This window comes from Alexandromys fortis, unplaced genomic scaffold, assembly GCF_014885135.2.
Source record: "Alexandromys fortis isolate MF-2015 unplaced genomic scaffold, M_Fortis_MF-2015_v1.1 scaffold_23, whole genome shotgun sequence".
Taxonomy (NCBI): Eukaryota; Metazoa; Chordata; class Mammalia; order Rodentia; family Cricetidae; genus Alexandromys; species Alexandromys fortis.
This window is the reverse complement of record NW_026067907.1, coordinates 12039157-12054199: the sequence shown is the minus strand read 5'-3', so window position 1 is coordinate 12054199 and position 15043 is coordinate 12039157. Positions and strand designations below refer to the sequence as shown.

The following is a 15043-nucleotide window of genomic DNA, read 5'->3' as shown; positions in this document are numbered from 1 at the left end:
ACACACCTCACAAGTGCGGAGGATGCTGGGCAGATCCATCAGGGTCACACACACCTCACAAGTGCGGAGGATGCTGGGCAGGCACACCAGGGTCACACACACCTCACAAGTGCGGAGGATGCTGGGCAGGCACACCAGGGTCACACACACCTCACAAGTGCGGAGGATGCTGGGCAGGCACACCAGGGTCACACACACCTCACAAGTGCGGAGGATGCTGGGCAGGCACACCAGGGTCACACACACCTCACAAGTGCGGAGGATGCTGGGCAGGCACACCAGGGTCACACACACCTCACAAGTGCGGAGGATGCTGGGCAGGCACACCAGGGTCACACACACCTCACAAGTGCGGAGGATGCTGGGCAGATCCATCAGGGTCACACACACCTCACAAGTGTGGAGGAAGCTGGACAGGCACACCAGGGTCACACACACCTCACAAGTGTGGAGGAAGCTGGACAGGCACACCAGGGTCACACACACCTCACAAGTGCTGAGGAGGCTGGGCAGGCACACCAGGGTCACACACACCTCACAAGTGCGGAGGAAGCTGGGCAGATCCATCAGGGTCACACACACCTCACAAGTGCAGAGGAAGCTGGGCAGGCACACCAGGGTCACACACACCTCACAAGTGCGGAGGATGCTGGGCAGATCCATCAGGGTCACACACACCTCACAAGTGCGGAGGAAGCTGGACAGGCACACCAGGGTCACACACACCTCACAAGTGTGGAGGAAGCTGGACAGGCACACCAGCACAAACAGAAGTGAAGACAGGAAACCGACTCCAACTCCACCCTGGGGCTGCAGATTCTAGCATCTGCTTGATGTACAGTTTCGACTACAGCATTCTCAAATTCATCTGCTCCACTGAGCGACGGGCAGAGGTGTGCCGTTCCTGCGATGGCAGAGCAGCTATGCAAGCACAGAATGTGGCAGAATGAGAGGGATGGGGAGAACAGACAATGTCCAGGGCATTATGGATGGGCTGTGCCAGTGTCTGTGAGAAAGAACACAACCTCAACAAGTCTATGTCACCCAAGACATCCACCAAGTCCTCAAACAAGAGGCACTGTGGCCGCAGTCCTCAGGGGGATTTTGAAGGGGTGAGCTCTCCTGGTGCATTCAGGAGGAAGTGGTAGAAATCCTCCTGCAGCAGCGGGAGCAAGAGCACACGATGAAAACCCATTAACGAAACACTGGATGCACCTCATGTCCTCACATGCCATGAACACTATCCTCCACCTGTGCCAGCCAGTGCACAGGACAGCCAAGGCCACCAAGCTGCATCCTGCCACCCACAGAGCCACCCAGATACTCTGTGCCTCAGTTTCTCTTCAGAGAAACAGATGATGTCCCAAGCTGGCAATGTAAAAAGCACTACATGTGTGATTCACTCGTATTAATAGTTAGCAGTAACGGCGGCCATGCCTGCTCAGCCCCTATGCAGAGGGTCTGGGCTTGGGCCTCGGACAGTGGCCTGGAAAGAAGCAATTTGGCAGGAACCTACCACCCTGGGGCTGAATCTGGTGAAGTATTGTTCTCTGCCTGTCCACGTGCCATTTTGCCCGCCCTGGGTTTGCTTGATAGAAGTCGGCTGGCTGGATGCCAATCTGGACTGGTTTGCTTAGCCTGTGAGGTCACCTTTTATGTTTATTTTGGGTTTGTGCTAATCCTGAGTTCTCAGCATTGCTTCAGCCACCGAGGGAAAAGCAAACACAGCTTACATTTGCCGGCTCCACCGTCCTCTGCACGAGCTTCCTGGTCTATAATTAACTTGTAATTTTTCACTTAGCTAGGCGAGCAGCACGGGTGTTTGGGGGGCCGACCCAGAGCAAGCACTAATGTGCTGGAAGCCGAGGGCAAACGGAAAGGCAGGAAAACCACAGAGACCCTGTCACCCTCCGCCTGCCTCAGCTAACACTGGTGACCCTCACTTCTGGGTGGATGACACTCTCTGTGCCAACAGGTCACCAGATCCTCAGGGGACAGCTGGTGGATGACAGGAATTTACTCTAAAAAAAAAAAGACAGAAATATATGCTGGCAATTTGGGGGTCACAGAAGGCAATAGAAAGAAAGATAAATAGCCTGCTCTTTTCTCAGCTGCATCCTGAGGCTACACTTGGATAGACTCCACAGGCCGGATCTGATGTGGCAAATGTCTCCTTTGTCACTATTGAATGCCCGCACTGCCAAGGGGTGTGGAAGGGGATCCCCTGGTGAAGAGAGTCCTGTAGAACATGGGACTTCAGTGGTTTTCAGTGATCTGAGCTACTGACACCAAGAAGGTGCACAGGACAGTACAAAACTAAGTCCAATAGCCTGGTGCACACATGCCCACAGGCTTCTTGAAGCATGGTGTGTGTGTGCATATGTGTGTATATGTGTGCGTGTGTACATGGCGCTTTTGAAGCCATTCACACCTGTGCTCTTAGCTGGGCCCCTCCTTCCTTCCTCCTGGGTCCATCTCTTCCTACTTACCTTCCCCATGCTTCTGTTTTCTCTCACCTGGATACTCACACAGCACTGTGGTGTTGAACAGGCACCTCAGGTGCACCAGACATCTCCCCATCCCTCTAGGGTAGGGCTTCTTCCCATCACCACACTGTAGGTACCCCAGGGTGCACCAGACATCTCCCCATCCCTCTAGGGTAGGGCTTCTTCCCATCACCACACTGTAGGTACTCCAGGGTGCACCAGACATCTCCTCATCTCTCTAGGATAATAGGGCTTTTCCCCATCACCACACTGTAGGCACCTCCCTTCTGCTGCATCCAGCCATGCTACAAGCACTGCTTATGGCTAGATAAATGAACATGAAAGCAGGTTCCTGGGCTCCTCTACCATGCTGGACTATTTATCAGAGCCATAGACAAAAGAAGGTGCCATTGCTCCAGGCTCTGCAGGGTACCGTCCGGCAAGGACAGGGTGAGAGTAAACATTTGTGGTCTTGGTGACCCTGAAGGGCCTCTTTGGAGCCAAATGAAATAAAACTGAATGCCAAAAGAAACAGGCAACAACAATAAAAAGCCCTTCCCCACATTATTCTAGCCTGAATTAGTTTCAAATAATACAGAAATGCCACTCCTTAGTACAGGAATCCAGTGTCTTTGTTTGCACCAAAGGGGCATTGTTCCCCAATGACAGAGAGACCAAGGCGAGCTCTGAGCCTGGTGTAGTTTATGGAAGGTGCATATGGCTGCGGATGGGATCCCACAGACCTAGTCCAGCCTTGCCCCACTATGACCGTTAGCTTTAACTGCCAGTGGATACAGCCTAGAATAACATAGGTACAGAGTCTCAATGAGGGGTTGTCCACATTGGGTGGGCCTGTGGGTGTGTCTGTGGAAGACCGTCCTAAGTGACTGATAAGGGCGACTCAGCCCACTGTGGGTGGCATCATTCCCTAGGCATGAGGTCCTAAACTGTATTAAGAGTAGAGAAACGGAGCTATTCACAAACAAGGGGGATGCCTGTGCTCTTTCTCCATGCTCTTGGCTAGATATGATGTAACGAACTATAGAAATGATCCCTGAAAGTATAGTCTTTAGATATGATGTAACGAACTATAGAAATGATCCCTGAAAGTATAGTCTTTAGATATGATGTAACGAACTGTCTCAAGTTCCTACCACCTCAATGTCCCAGCAGTAATGGGCGGTACCCTGGAACTATGAGGGGAGACCAACTGTCTCAACTTCCCAGCAGTAATGGGCGGTACCCTGGAACTATGAGGGGAAACTAGCCTGACTTCTATAAGTTGCTTTTTGTCCAAATATTTCATCACAGCAACAGAAATAGAGCAAGAACTCTGGGTTCTAGTCCCATCTGCAACTCAGATCCTGAAACCTGAAAACTCAGACACCCACATGGCCACTGCCAGCTCCAGGATGTCTTTAGATTGTCATTCATCAGAATTCCTTCTCAGTCAGGTCCTCTGAGGGGTGCTACCTCTGAGCCACAGCCTGTGGGCATGGCTGGGCACTTCCCTTCCTTTCCAGGTACAGCCTAGGACTCCAGCTATCTCCACCCAGGCAACTCCCTGCCTGCTAAGTCACCCTCCCTGACTTAGCAACTCCCTCTCTATTTCCTGGCTGGGTCTTTGGAAGGACAGCAGTATACGCTACAGAGAAAGGGAGAGTGTGTGTGTGTGTGTGTGTGTGTGTGTGTGTGTGTGTGTGTGTGGGTGTGGTTTGGGGGGAAGATCCTTCACAGGCATCATCCTGGCCTGAGAGACTTCTGGAATTCCATCCCTGACCTCTTGCTGCTCCTCCTTACTCATCAAGGGCTCTTATTCACCCCTCCTTTCCTCTCTCTCTCCCTCCCCTCTCCACCCCACCTCACTCTCTCAAAGGCATCTTTCTGGTGGCTCCCTGGCCTATTTAGAAGCCTGGGTCAAGTCTTGTGAGTCAGCAGCCCTGATTTCTCTTGGCTCACATTTGAGGACAGAGACAGAAAGGGACAACACTCATCACAAACCGGTGGTGCCACATGGCAGATTCAAAGCTAATGGGGAGGGGAGCAGAAGAGCAAGGCCAGGGTCTGGAGACCACGGCAGGTGTCCTGTGGTGACACTGAAGAGAAGACTGAGAGGGGGACATAGAGCAGAGGGCCTGGGAAAGGCAGACCCAGGAAGATGGCCAGTGGAGAGAGGGGAACAGGTAGGTTAGGGCATGATCTCCTGATGTGGGAAGTCCTTCAATATGCATGTTGCTTTTATTGGATAATGAATAAAGCTGCTTTGGCCTATGGCAGGGCAGAACACAGCCAGGCTAGAAGAGATACAGAGAGAGAATAGGCGGAGTTAGGGAGACGCCATGTAGCCACCGAAGGAGAAATATGCCTGCTGATCCCTTACCAGTAAGCCACAGCCTCGTGATGATACACAGATTAATAGAAATGGGTTAATTTAAGATGTATAAGAATTGGTTAATAAGAAGCCTGAGCTAATAGGCCAAGCAGTATTATAATTAATATGGTTTCTGTGTGATTACTGAGGTCTGAGCAATCGGAAAGCGAATGAGCAGTTTCTGCCTCTACTTTCCCACTTTTCCCCGCCCTCTTTCCGGCCTCCCTTTATGCAGCAAAACCTGTGACCCAGCACTGAGTCATTTGTGCCCAGCTTCTCTCTCCAGTGAGATCACTGGACCCCCAAGGTAAGGCTCTACCACATCCTGGTCATCCCCAGCCCAGGAAGTCCCTGGGACAGAGGCCCTCAATGTGCAGGCTTGAATCGAACAGGGAAATGCCACACTGGCCGAGAAAAATCAGGGAGCGGAGGGCCACCCCAGAGGCCTGGCTTCCATGCCCCATATGCTAAACTGTTCTATTCATTCCTCAGGGTAACAGGAAGACAGCTGCTGTCAATGAGAAGTCTGCGGGTCAGTCTCTTCTCTTTCAGTCATTCTTTCTTTTTCTTCTTTTCTTTTTCTGATGCTGGGGGTAGAACCCAGGGCCTCACGTATGCTGGACAAGTACTCTGCCACTGATATACACCCAGCCTGATGTTTCAATATTCTGCTAAAAGATCCTCTGTGATTAACTTCAACTCCGGAAATGAAAGTCTTGTGTGTGTGTGTGTGTGTGTGTGTGTGTATGCGCGCGCGCGCTGTGTATCACAGCATGGATATCAGAAGGCACACCAGAGGGAGGACAGCCCAGAGGCTGTCAGACGTAAGCACTGCTGCTAGCCTGTCTGTCCCTGGGGTGCCTTCTGCTGAGGCAGAAGCTGGCATTAGTATGGCTTGGACAGGTGCAAGAGGATGGGTGTGCAGAGGTGCTAATGAGGATTTAGGACTGTGGGCAGGTGCTCACCAGTTTGTACCTCTCTGGGAGACAGTCAGCCATGCTGAGGGTCCCGAGCATGCTCACCCACAGGCGGGTAGTCTGTGTTTGTCCCAGACTCTTGGTGCAGACAGAGAGGCCGTGTGCACCAGGCAGCTGTAGCATCCCCCCAACCCCGTGTGCACCAGGCAGCTGCATCATCCCCTCCGCCCTCTCCTCGCCATGTGGCGTGTAGAGCGGAGACCTCGGCAAGGAACTTACATTCCAGTCTATGGTGACGAAGAAAGGATGGCGCTTGATCTCCTCCACTCCATCAATGCCAGCACCTGTCACAACACAGCAGAGAATCCATGTCAGTGCAAGCCCAAGGCCATGCGCTACCTCTGACTGCAGCTGTGTGTCGGGCAAGAGAGCGTGCAGCAGGGGGAGTCCTGGGATGGTCTTTCTGTGAGAAGAAATCTCCCACTTGCCCGTGGCCTCGGAACCCAGGGAGCGCCCATGTGACTCCAAGGCTGGGATGCGGCTGCAGCCAGAGTGGAAGTGGTAATGGAAAGGTAGGTGTCGGGGTCCAGACCTCCTGCTCCAGGAATAGGGATGCCAGGATGCCCAGAGAGAAGCAGGTGGCTGCCACAATCACAGACCATGTTTGCAACACCCAGAACCACAAACTGTCTCCACTTGGTTCTCTGATTTGCTCATTCATTGTGCCTACCGAACCTGTCCCCTTACTGTGTTTATATTAAAATCCTAAGTTGTGCCCTGCACAGGAGACAGGGGGATGTCCGTGACTGTGACATCATTCCGGATGTCACTCAACACCAGAGCTAGCCTGATGTGAATGGTGAGTTCCAGAGGAGCAGCATGAGTGTGAGAACAAGCTGGAAAACACCCCACATCCACCTGGTATGAACCTGAGTGTGGGGGAGGGGGAGGGACCCTGCCGTGTTTCCACTCAATTCTTTAAACCATGCTTCTCTAAATCAGGTCCACTGATTAAAAGCAAAGCTCGAGGCCCAAAGCTCATGTTTCCCCAGGACTGCAAGGCAGACAAGGAGTCCAGGCTCTGCTGCCGTGGGTAGGGGACAGAGCTAGCCTCAGCTACCTAGAAATAGGATCACAGGAGTCTTGTCTGCTTCTATCCCAGGGTAGGAAAAGAATGACCCCCACCACCACATGGTGCACCCCAACGTCCTCCTGGCTCTAAGTCAAAACTAGACATTCCTCTTGAGTCCATGCCCACTAGGCTCCTGGAGCCCTAGAGGCATTTTTTTTCTTCCTAAGACATCTCCGAGCAGGGCACCATGAAGGGCACAAGGCCACCTTGAGATGCGGTGGTGATCTGTCCTCTGTGGAGTCAGGCACTGGTCCCTACCCTGGAGTCTCTGGGGGTAGATCAATACGTATCCCGTATCCCGTGGTTCATGCTCTGACTCCTGGTCATCTGCTCTGTTCACAGCAGCGACAGAAACCAATACGTATCAATACGTATCCCATGGCTCAAGCTCTGACCCCTGGTCGTCTGCTCCCTGATCCAGGGAGGCATGCCTTGCCTCTGTTTAAAGAACCTCTGCATGCATATGGTTTGCAAGAACTATAAGGGGGACTCGCTGGAGAAGCTAGTGTTGGGTGCTTATGAATCTCCTCTGTTGCTCTCCCCTGGCCTCATTTTCTTCTGTTACAGTTCGAATCTGGCACCAAGCTTGGGGTTTGCAGTCTCAGCCAATAGAGCTGGTGCTGTGATTACTGCGCAGATACTGTGCAATGGTGGAAGGTCTCTGCAGCCGGGCTTTGAGAGCTGCGGTGACCTTTCGAGAACAAACCTGGTCATTAGTCTTCATGCTCGCCTTATCCTCTCCTGAGATATTTTAAAACAGATTGCTGTGGATTTGGCTCTGCTTTTATCTGGACTGAACACATTTGACAAATAGCAGGGAGCAGAGTTCCAGGAGGGGAGGATGGGAACGCACTTGTGCTGATGTGGGAGCCAGAGCGGCTACGTTATAGGATCTTGAGCAAACACCACTCAAGCCTCTCCTGCTCCAGGAGGATGCCTGCAAATCATCTCCTGTCACGGGCACTGACAAGACCCTGGAGTCGACAGAGACAGGCGGAATGCAGGGCTGTAGGGCCGGCCACGTGCCTCTCCCTCTCTCGTCTGGGGTACCTCTCTCTCTCTAGGCTCCATCGTTCTGCAGCAGGCTTCTCAGTGCCAAGCAGACACGGTGGACTGTGGCATTCAGATTTCACCTCTGATGACCACACTTACTGACACACGTTCTAATTACTGTGGGCACTTTTCACACAGAGACATCTTGAAGGGTGCTTCTCTGGATCCAGATTCTGTCCTTGATTAAAGGCACAAGGCACTGAATCAAGACCCCATGTGACCCCAGAAAAGGATTCCTCTGTTACCCACACTTAGTCAGGTCCCCTTCACACTAAAATGCCCTCCTCTAATACACCCACCAAGGACTCCCAAATTCAGCAAACCGCTCCCTAGCGGGTCTGCTGAAAAGAGCTTCCCTGGTTTTATTTTCGAAAATGGTTAATTCCTAGATCCTCTGCTATACTTTTAGAAGGGCACAGAACCCACCTGCAATGCCCCTGGCAGCACTCAGAACTCACTCTACTGGTGGCACGCCTTCCTCCCCTGACCGGCAAACCATCTGTGTCTAAGCTGTAACCACTCAGACCGCCTCCTAGGACTGATGGAAATATGAGCCCTGCTTTCTAGTTCTTAATCGCGTATATGCTATTTGCACAGCATTTCTGTAGTTGTAAAGTGCTTTCTGTCCATTTAAATGTCACCCGTTTGATGTTAGCAACCTTTGCCTGACAACTGTGTGCCATGTAGAATGCTGTGCTGTGTGTGTGTGTGCGTGTTTGTACGTGCGCGCACACACACATGTGTGCACACGTGTGTACCCTATCATTAGATAGCCCTAGGTCTATTTAAGTTCCCGAGGGATGCCCAGGGCTGGTTCTGAGCTGACTAACTTTAAATACAAGTTCAATTGTGTGTGAGGTTTGAGGAAGCCATCAAAGGTCAGTGAAGACACAGTCACGGTTGGCAGCTCTGCTTGTGGAAAGTGGAACAAGGCCCTGGAGAGACAATGCCTGCACTGTCCAGATCACCTCTGACCAGGGAACTGAACAGAGACCCAGAACCCCTGGGTGACATGAGCAGGGCTCAGCAGCTGCCCTAGACCATGGTCACTACATCAATGTGACCATCAGCCAAGTTGCCTGTGTTCCGCACACATCCGACCCTTGCTGAGCTCCCATGCTCCCATGAGAGCTCCTGTCGCTCTCTGGGAGAGGCTGCAGCCACTCGTTAGGGGAGAACACAAAGCCACCACGTCGGAAAGCCCAGGAAGCAGGTTAATAGAACTGATGTTCCTTGTCACTCATCTGGTCCTGCAGGAAGTCAGAGCAGAGAAAAAGGAGGGCTGGAAACCAGTTCCTGCAGCTGCTGAGGTTGGGGGCAGCAAGACACAGCCAGATCTCTGTAGATATGCACGCAGGACAAGCTCCCCTCAGGAGGGGCTGAAGTCCGAGGACTGGGGAACACACCCAGCAGACCATGCAGCACAGATGTGCTTCATAAGATCCTACAGGGTGAGACCCATGTCTCCCCGAGCACCAGCATCAGGGGTAGGGGGCTAGCCTGAGTCTCTGACTCACTTTCTCACGGGTAAGGGGCTAACCTGAGTCTCTGACTCACTTTCTCACGGGTAAGGGGCTAGCCTGAGTCTCTGACTCACCTTCTCACGGGTAAGGGGCTAGCCTGAGGCTCTGACTCACTTTCTCACAGGTAAGGGGGCTAGCCTGAGTCTCTGACTCATTTTCTCACTTTTTCACCCTCTACTTTGAGCTGCTAGGATTTGAAAACTGTTCTCAGTCACAGATGCTAGGTCTGGGATGGACCCTTTGTGGCATAGGTGACAGTTCTGGAAGCCAGTCAGGGCAGTAATCTTCCCTAGCCTCTGCCACGGGCTGGGTTCTCACTCCTCAGCCCACACCAGTTCATCTGTCCCCACCAAGGCTGGTGTGTCCCCTTCTCCACAGTCCAGAGGCCCCGACAGAATACCTGGGGGGTATTCGGGGCCTCAGGATGCCAAGCACCTCTGAGGGTGCCCAGCACTTCACCCGGCAGCTGCGTATGGTTGTGGATGGCACACGGAGGCTTCCACATGGGAACGGAAGTGACTGGCACAGAATACAGCAGCCAGCTGAGGAGAAGGCTGTGGGGTGTGGATGGCTTAGGCCTGGGACAGCTTGGAATGTGGGGGGCAACACAGATGGCTGGCTGCTGAGACGGTCCTCTGAACAACAGCACCCCTCCATGGGTCCCGTATAGTCCCACTCAATCTATATGACACAGGTCAGCATTTCCTATGTGCCAGGCACTGTCCTGTCTCTGTGAAGTCCACTAACAACTTTGGGGTACACACTGTTACTCTCAGTTCACAGATAAGCAACCAAGCACAGAGAGGTTAAGCTATGGATTGGCGGTTACACGGCGAGAAAGCACAAACCAGGCAGGGTCATAGCAAAGGAGCTGCTCCCCTGCCTCCCTGCACCCTGGCAGCAAGGCCTCTGAGTGCCTCTGAGGGGTGTCATCTGTAGGCTACCCCAGGACCCCCGATAATGAGGACTTTCTGTTAGATCTAGGAAGACCCCTGAGCCAACATAAGAGCAATTAGGAGATCCTTCTAGACTGTCTGCACACAGACACTTCATGTCTCTTTCATGGCACTGTGCCCTGTTTTCACCACCTGCACAAGTATGGTGAGGAAAGGCCGGGAAAGCTAGGATGGCCTGGACCACCAATGACTGTGAAGCATATTGGGGCTCAGGAAATGAACCCCAAAGTGAAGCCCCAGATAACCAAGTTCCTCCGGCCTCTCATACGCTTGTCTCTCTCCATAGAGTGCAGAGAAACCAGGACCCCTTCCCTCCAAAGGCAACAGCGAGAACCAAATCGTCCTCGCCACCCTCGCCACCATTCCCGGCAGGACCCCTCGTATGATGGTGGGTCCCAGGACACCTGTCCAAGAGATAAGGGTCCTAGGAGTGGGGTGCAGGCTGCAGGAGCCTGGGACAAGCCCTGCTGAGCCTCTGGTCTCCTCTCAGTATCGTGTGTTTACCCTCAGCCTCATTTTTGTGGGCTTTGCTGTTTCATCGAACCCGAGAAACGTTACTAGTGTCTTTGGGTCTTCTCCTGAAGAGTCCTGCCCTGTGTACAAACGGGACCAAGTTTGTCAGTTACACCTGGCAGCTCCCTGTCACAGGGTGCCAGTGTGGCCCTCAGGGTGGGGAAAAAGACCTGCATACTGCTTGCTGCCATGTGGGAAATCCTAAGACTGGGTTGGGCCCTTGTGTCTCAGAGTCTCCAAATATTGGCTGCTCCCCTTATAAACAGCACCCCCAAAAGAAAAGAAAGAAATTTTAAATTATTAAAATACTATGCAGTTGCTGTTTGCAGGGCCGGTCTGCTGAGGCGCTTGAGGCAGAGGAGGGGCCGTCTCCAGCCCTGGGAGAATAGCACATCTGGCCTGTCTCCTCTCTCGTTTCCAAGCAGACCGGCTATCCCGGGCTGCTGCGCACGGTTTAAACAGCTCCTTTTAAACTGAAGCATCCGCCATATTGCACAGGTGCAACCTCGCTGCTCTGGCCAAGTGCTGCCCGCAGCGTCAGTCGAGCTAGCTGGTGTGTGAAGCAAAGCTTCTGGGGACATCTGTCAGCATGCCTGAAGGAGATGCCATCCCTAAAGTGGAGCTGACTGAACGACGATCACAGGCTTTCACCAATTAGCTGGAATTAGGGTGAGATAAATTCTGACCAGTATCTCAGGGTGCCATCAGTTCTAAAGGTCACCAAAACAATACCCCCATCCAAATTTGCAAGGTGTAAAAAAACCAGGGCTTTTTGTTTTATCCCAACACTACAGAAACAGTTTTGAAGACGTCAGGAATCAAGACGTCTGCATTTGCAGCTGCCTGTGTGAGACAGAAGTCTGGTAGGGAATTGAAGCCCTTGCTGGAAGCCATTGAAGCCAATAAATACAATCTCAAAATACACGCAAATCCATTAAGACTAGAATGTTATATAATTATCTTTCTTCTGGTTTTCTAAATCTACCTATCTTTAATGCCCATTGGCTATACAGAATGAAAGTGTGTAAAATTCAAGGAAAATAAATAAATTGAGATTTTTCACGCAATTCAGCAAATGCAATTGTGGTGAGAATTCAGGGGGTTCTTGGCAGGTGAAGAGAGAAGAGGGACAACCTTGGTGTAAATTGAGTAGAGAATCCATGTGTGAATAACAGACAGTTTATCTGCAAGTCTGGAAGATCTCCAAGGACTCAGAAAGACAACATGAACATAGAGAGCGTTTTGCAAAAGTCTGTCTATGCCGACGGGGGACCCTGTGGGCACGATGTGACAGTGGTCCTGCCACAGTTAGTGAGGTGCCGATGCTGGCTCCGACTCAGGTTCTACACAGGACTCTGACCTGACATTGCTCCAGAATACCAAAGCCCTTTTGGCTGTCAGCCCTGGTGATAGCTTTTGAACAATAGATGGCTGTGTCCCAAGCACCGCTGTGGTCATGAAGGGCATGTCCCCTGTTTTGAGGCTTCTGACAAGAAGCCCTTGTGTTTTCCTGTTGTCCTGAAAAGCAGGTGTTTATGAAAAAAGCCAGATATAACAGGTTCCCCAAAGCTCATGGTTAGACAGGCACAGGAATGAGCTGGATGCTGTGATGGGCCAGTTTTATGAGCTGCACGAATTCCACATTTAAGATGAGGGCCCAGGATGTCTCCCTGGATGAGGGAGAGGGTATGCAGCGCCCTGGGCTGGTGAAGTCAGGAGGGACCTCAGGGACCAACTGACCTCACTCCTCAGGGAGAAAAGCTGACTCCCAAGGTCACTTACTTGGGCCCAGGTCAGGGCCAATACACACTTGTTGATAGGCACAGAGGCTCAGACAGCAAGAGCCTGTGTGTTTCACCATCTACGGCCCAAACTAATGAGGAACCCTTCACTTCTGTGGAGACCCTTATACATGCTGGAGTGGACAGAAGGAAGGCTGGTCTCTCTTCAGGGAAGTCAACAGAGACAGGAACACTGATTTTTATACTCTGGAGTCAAAACACAATGTTGGCAAAATGAGACTACAGCTGTGACATCCTCAGTCCAGGCAGATGGAATGGCCAAAAATGGCTGCTCCTAGGCAGGTCCGAGCACCACAACACCACACTGCGGGGAGACCAGAGAGGACCGTCTCGGCTGTGGATGCTGATGTGGCAAGAACATTTGAAAGTCTCTGATGGAGAACCCCCAAGTGAACAAGAGCCCACTGAGTACAGTCAAGGACAGCACCTTCTAGCATGCTAGCCAGGAGTGGGATGTAGGCAAACCATTTGCTGTCATCATTTCTTCTGCTTTACCCCGTGATGAGGACAATGGAGAGGACTGGACTAAAGACCCAGCTGGGTGCCAAACTGGCCATCACTGACCCCTGCATCTCCGACCTTCTTGGAGTGTCTAGTCTCACCTCTTTCCCGTTCTCTCAGCATCAGCAAATGCTCCCAGGGTTTTCATTGTCTAGCAGCCCAGGTCCAAGGTGAGCAGACAGCACACCTGCCTGCACTAGCTGTGACTTGTGGGACCCTCTCGCTGACCCTGGTGGCTGCTAAGGAAACCTGGTCCCCAGCCTTTCTTATGTCACCCCAACCACAGATGCCTGCTTCCTGCCTTTCTTCTACTCAGAAGTGCCAGGTGAGCAAGTTCTATCAACAAGAAGTGATAGTAAGCTTTGAGGAGGACTTTCAAATACGCTTTCCCCACAAAGGGACACAAGCACTTGCTCGCTCCGTCCCCCCTCTTTCTCCCTTCAATACGGATGCTATGGCCTCCTGGAGCTGTTGCGGCTACTTGCTGATCATAAGACAGCCAAGCATGGGAATGAAAAGACAAGTCACAGCGGGAGCCCAGCTGCCAGGTGATGCCTCAAAACCTACATCCACACATGGCCTCCTGTGACAGACCCCCCACAAGCAGAAATACATTTTTGCAGCCCAAAGCAGTTCTCATCAGATGCCTCCATTTATAAATGGATCAGGGTTCTCCTTTGAGCTACTCTACAGCACCACCACAAGCCCTTGACTCAGGGCGGCTGCTGGAACACAGTGCAGGTCACACGACTTGTTCACCTGCGCACTAAGCAGCGGCTCTCACCATCCCCTCATTGTCTCAGGGTCCCACTCAGCATGGCTGTACTTACACTGGACAGTGTAGGCCACTCAGGAAGGGACCAAAGAGTACCCCAGGATTGCAAGAAAGATCAGGTTAGGATCAAAACTTCAGAAGACAGTCGAAAGCAGGGCAGAGCTCTAGACAGGGCTCTGGGGTTCAGAGGTAAGCGGTAATGATAAGTGAATGTGTTCTCCTGCACTTTGGGGAACCTGAGAGCTACGAAGCGATTCTGAAGCAGTGTGTTCTGAGGGGTGGGGGTGTTCCGGTATGCACTGACCTAGCTCCTCTGGTCAAGACCAAGACAGAATGCTCAAAAATTCAAGGCCTACTTGGCTAAAGAGTAGATTCCAGAGGAGCCTGAGTAACTTAATAAGACCTGTGTCAAGAGGAATAGAAGGGGTGGAGGTGCATGAAGTGTTTGCTTAGCATGAGCAATGCTGGATGTGGGGACCCTCAGCATCTCAAAGAAAATCAGTCTGGAGCAAGTGCTAGCCCTGTGCTCCGGGAGGTTGATCTCAGGGCTGCTCACCAAAGAGGGGGAATAGGCTGAAGGAAGTGTGGTGGGAGGTCAGCTCCAGGACCAGTGGCCTCCTCGGTGTGGACACCAGCGGACACCACTGTGCTTTCTGACTGAGAAGGAGTGTCCCATCCTCGATGCCCCACTCCTCAGGGTGGGCGTTCTTGCTTGCAGCAGGCCTGAATAAACAGGAGTCACTGCCCCCGAGCACACGACTGCCTTCCCTACCAGGAACCAAGGAACACAGCAAGGCAAAGCTGGCAGTTCAGAGAGCAACAGGGGCCTTAGACCACTACATGTGAGCGTACATTGCCCAGTAAAAATGATCATAACCTTCTTGGTCCCATGAGAAGCCACAGTGATTCTTGGCTGAGGTCTCAGGTCCTAGCTGAGATTTGTGTAACCGATCCAAGAACAACAGCACAGAGAGACTCTGAACCATGGGTTTCCTCCAAATCAAGAGCCCAACA

General features: G+C 52.1%; 1 protein-coding gene across 2 annotated transcripts in view; it reads right to left on the bottom strand.

The window, feature by feature from the left end:
- Window positions 1–15043, bottom strand: part of Rps6ka2 (ribosomal protein S6 kinase A2) — a 264079-nt gene that overhangs the window by 26631 nt on the left and 222405 nt on the right. For both annotated transcript variants that reach the window (XR_007590671.1, XM_050135881.1), the window contains exon 14: window positions 6054–6118. Coding sequence is in view for 1 of the 2 variants with exons in the window: in XM_050135881.1 (XP_049991838.1) it covers window positions 6054–6118 (65 nt within the window). In the remaining variant the exon portion in view is untranslated. The remainder of the gene's footprint in view (window positions 1–6053; window positions 6119–15043) is intronic.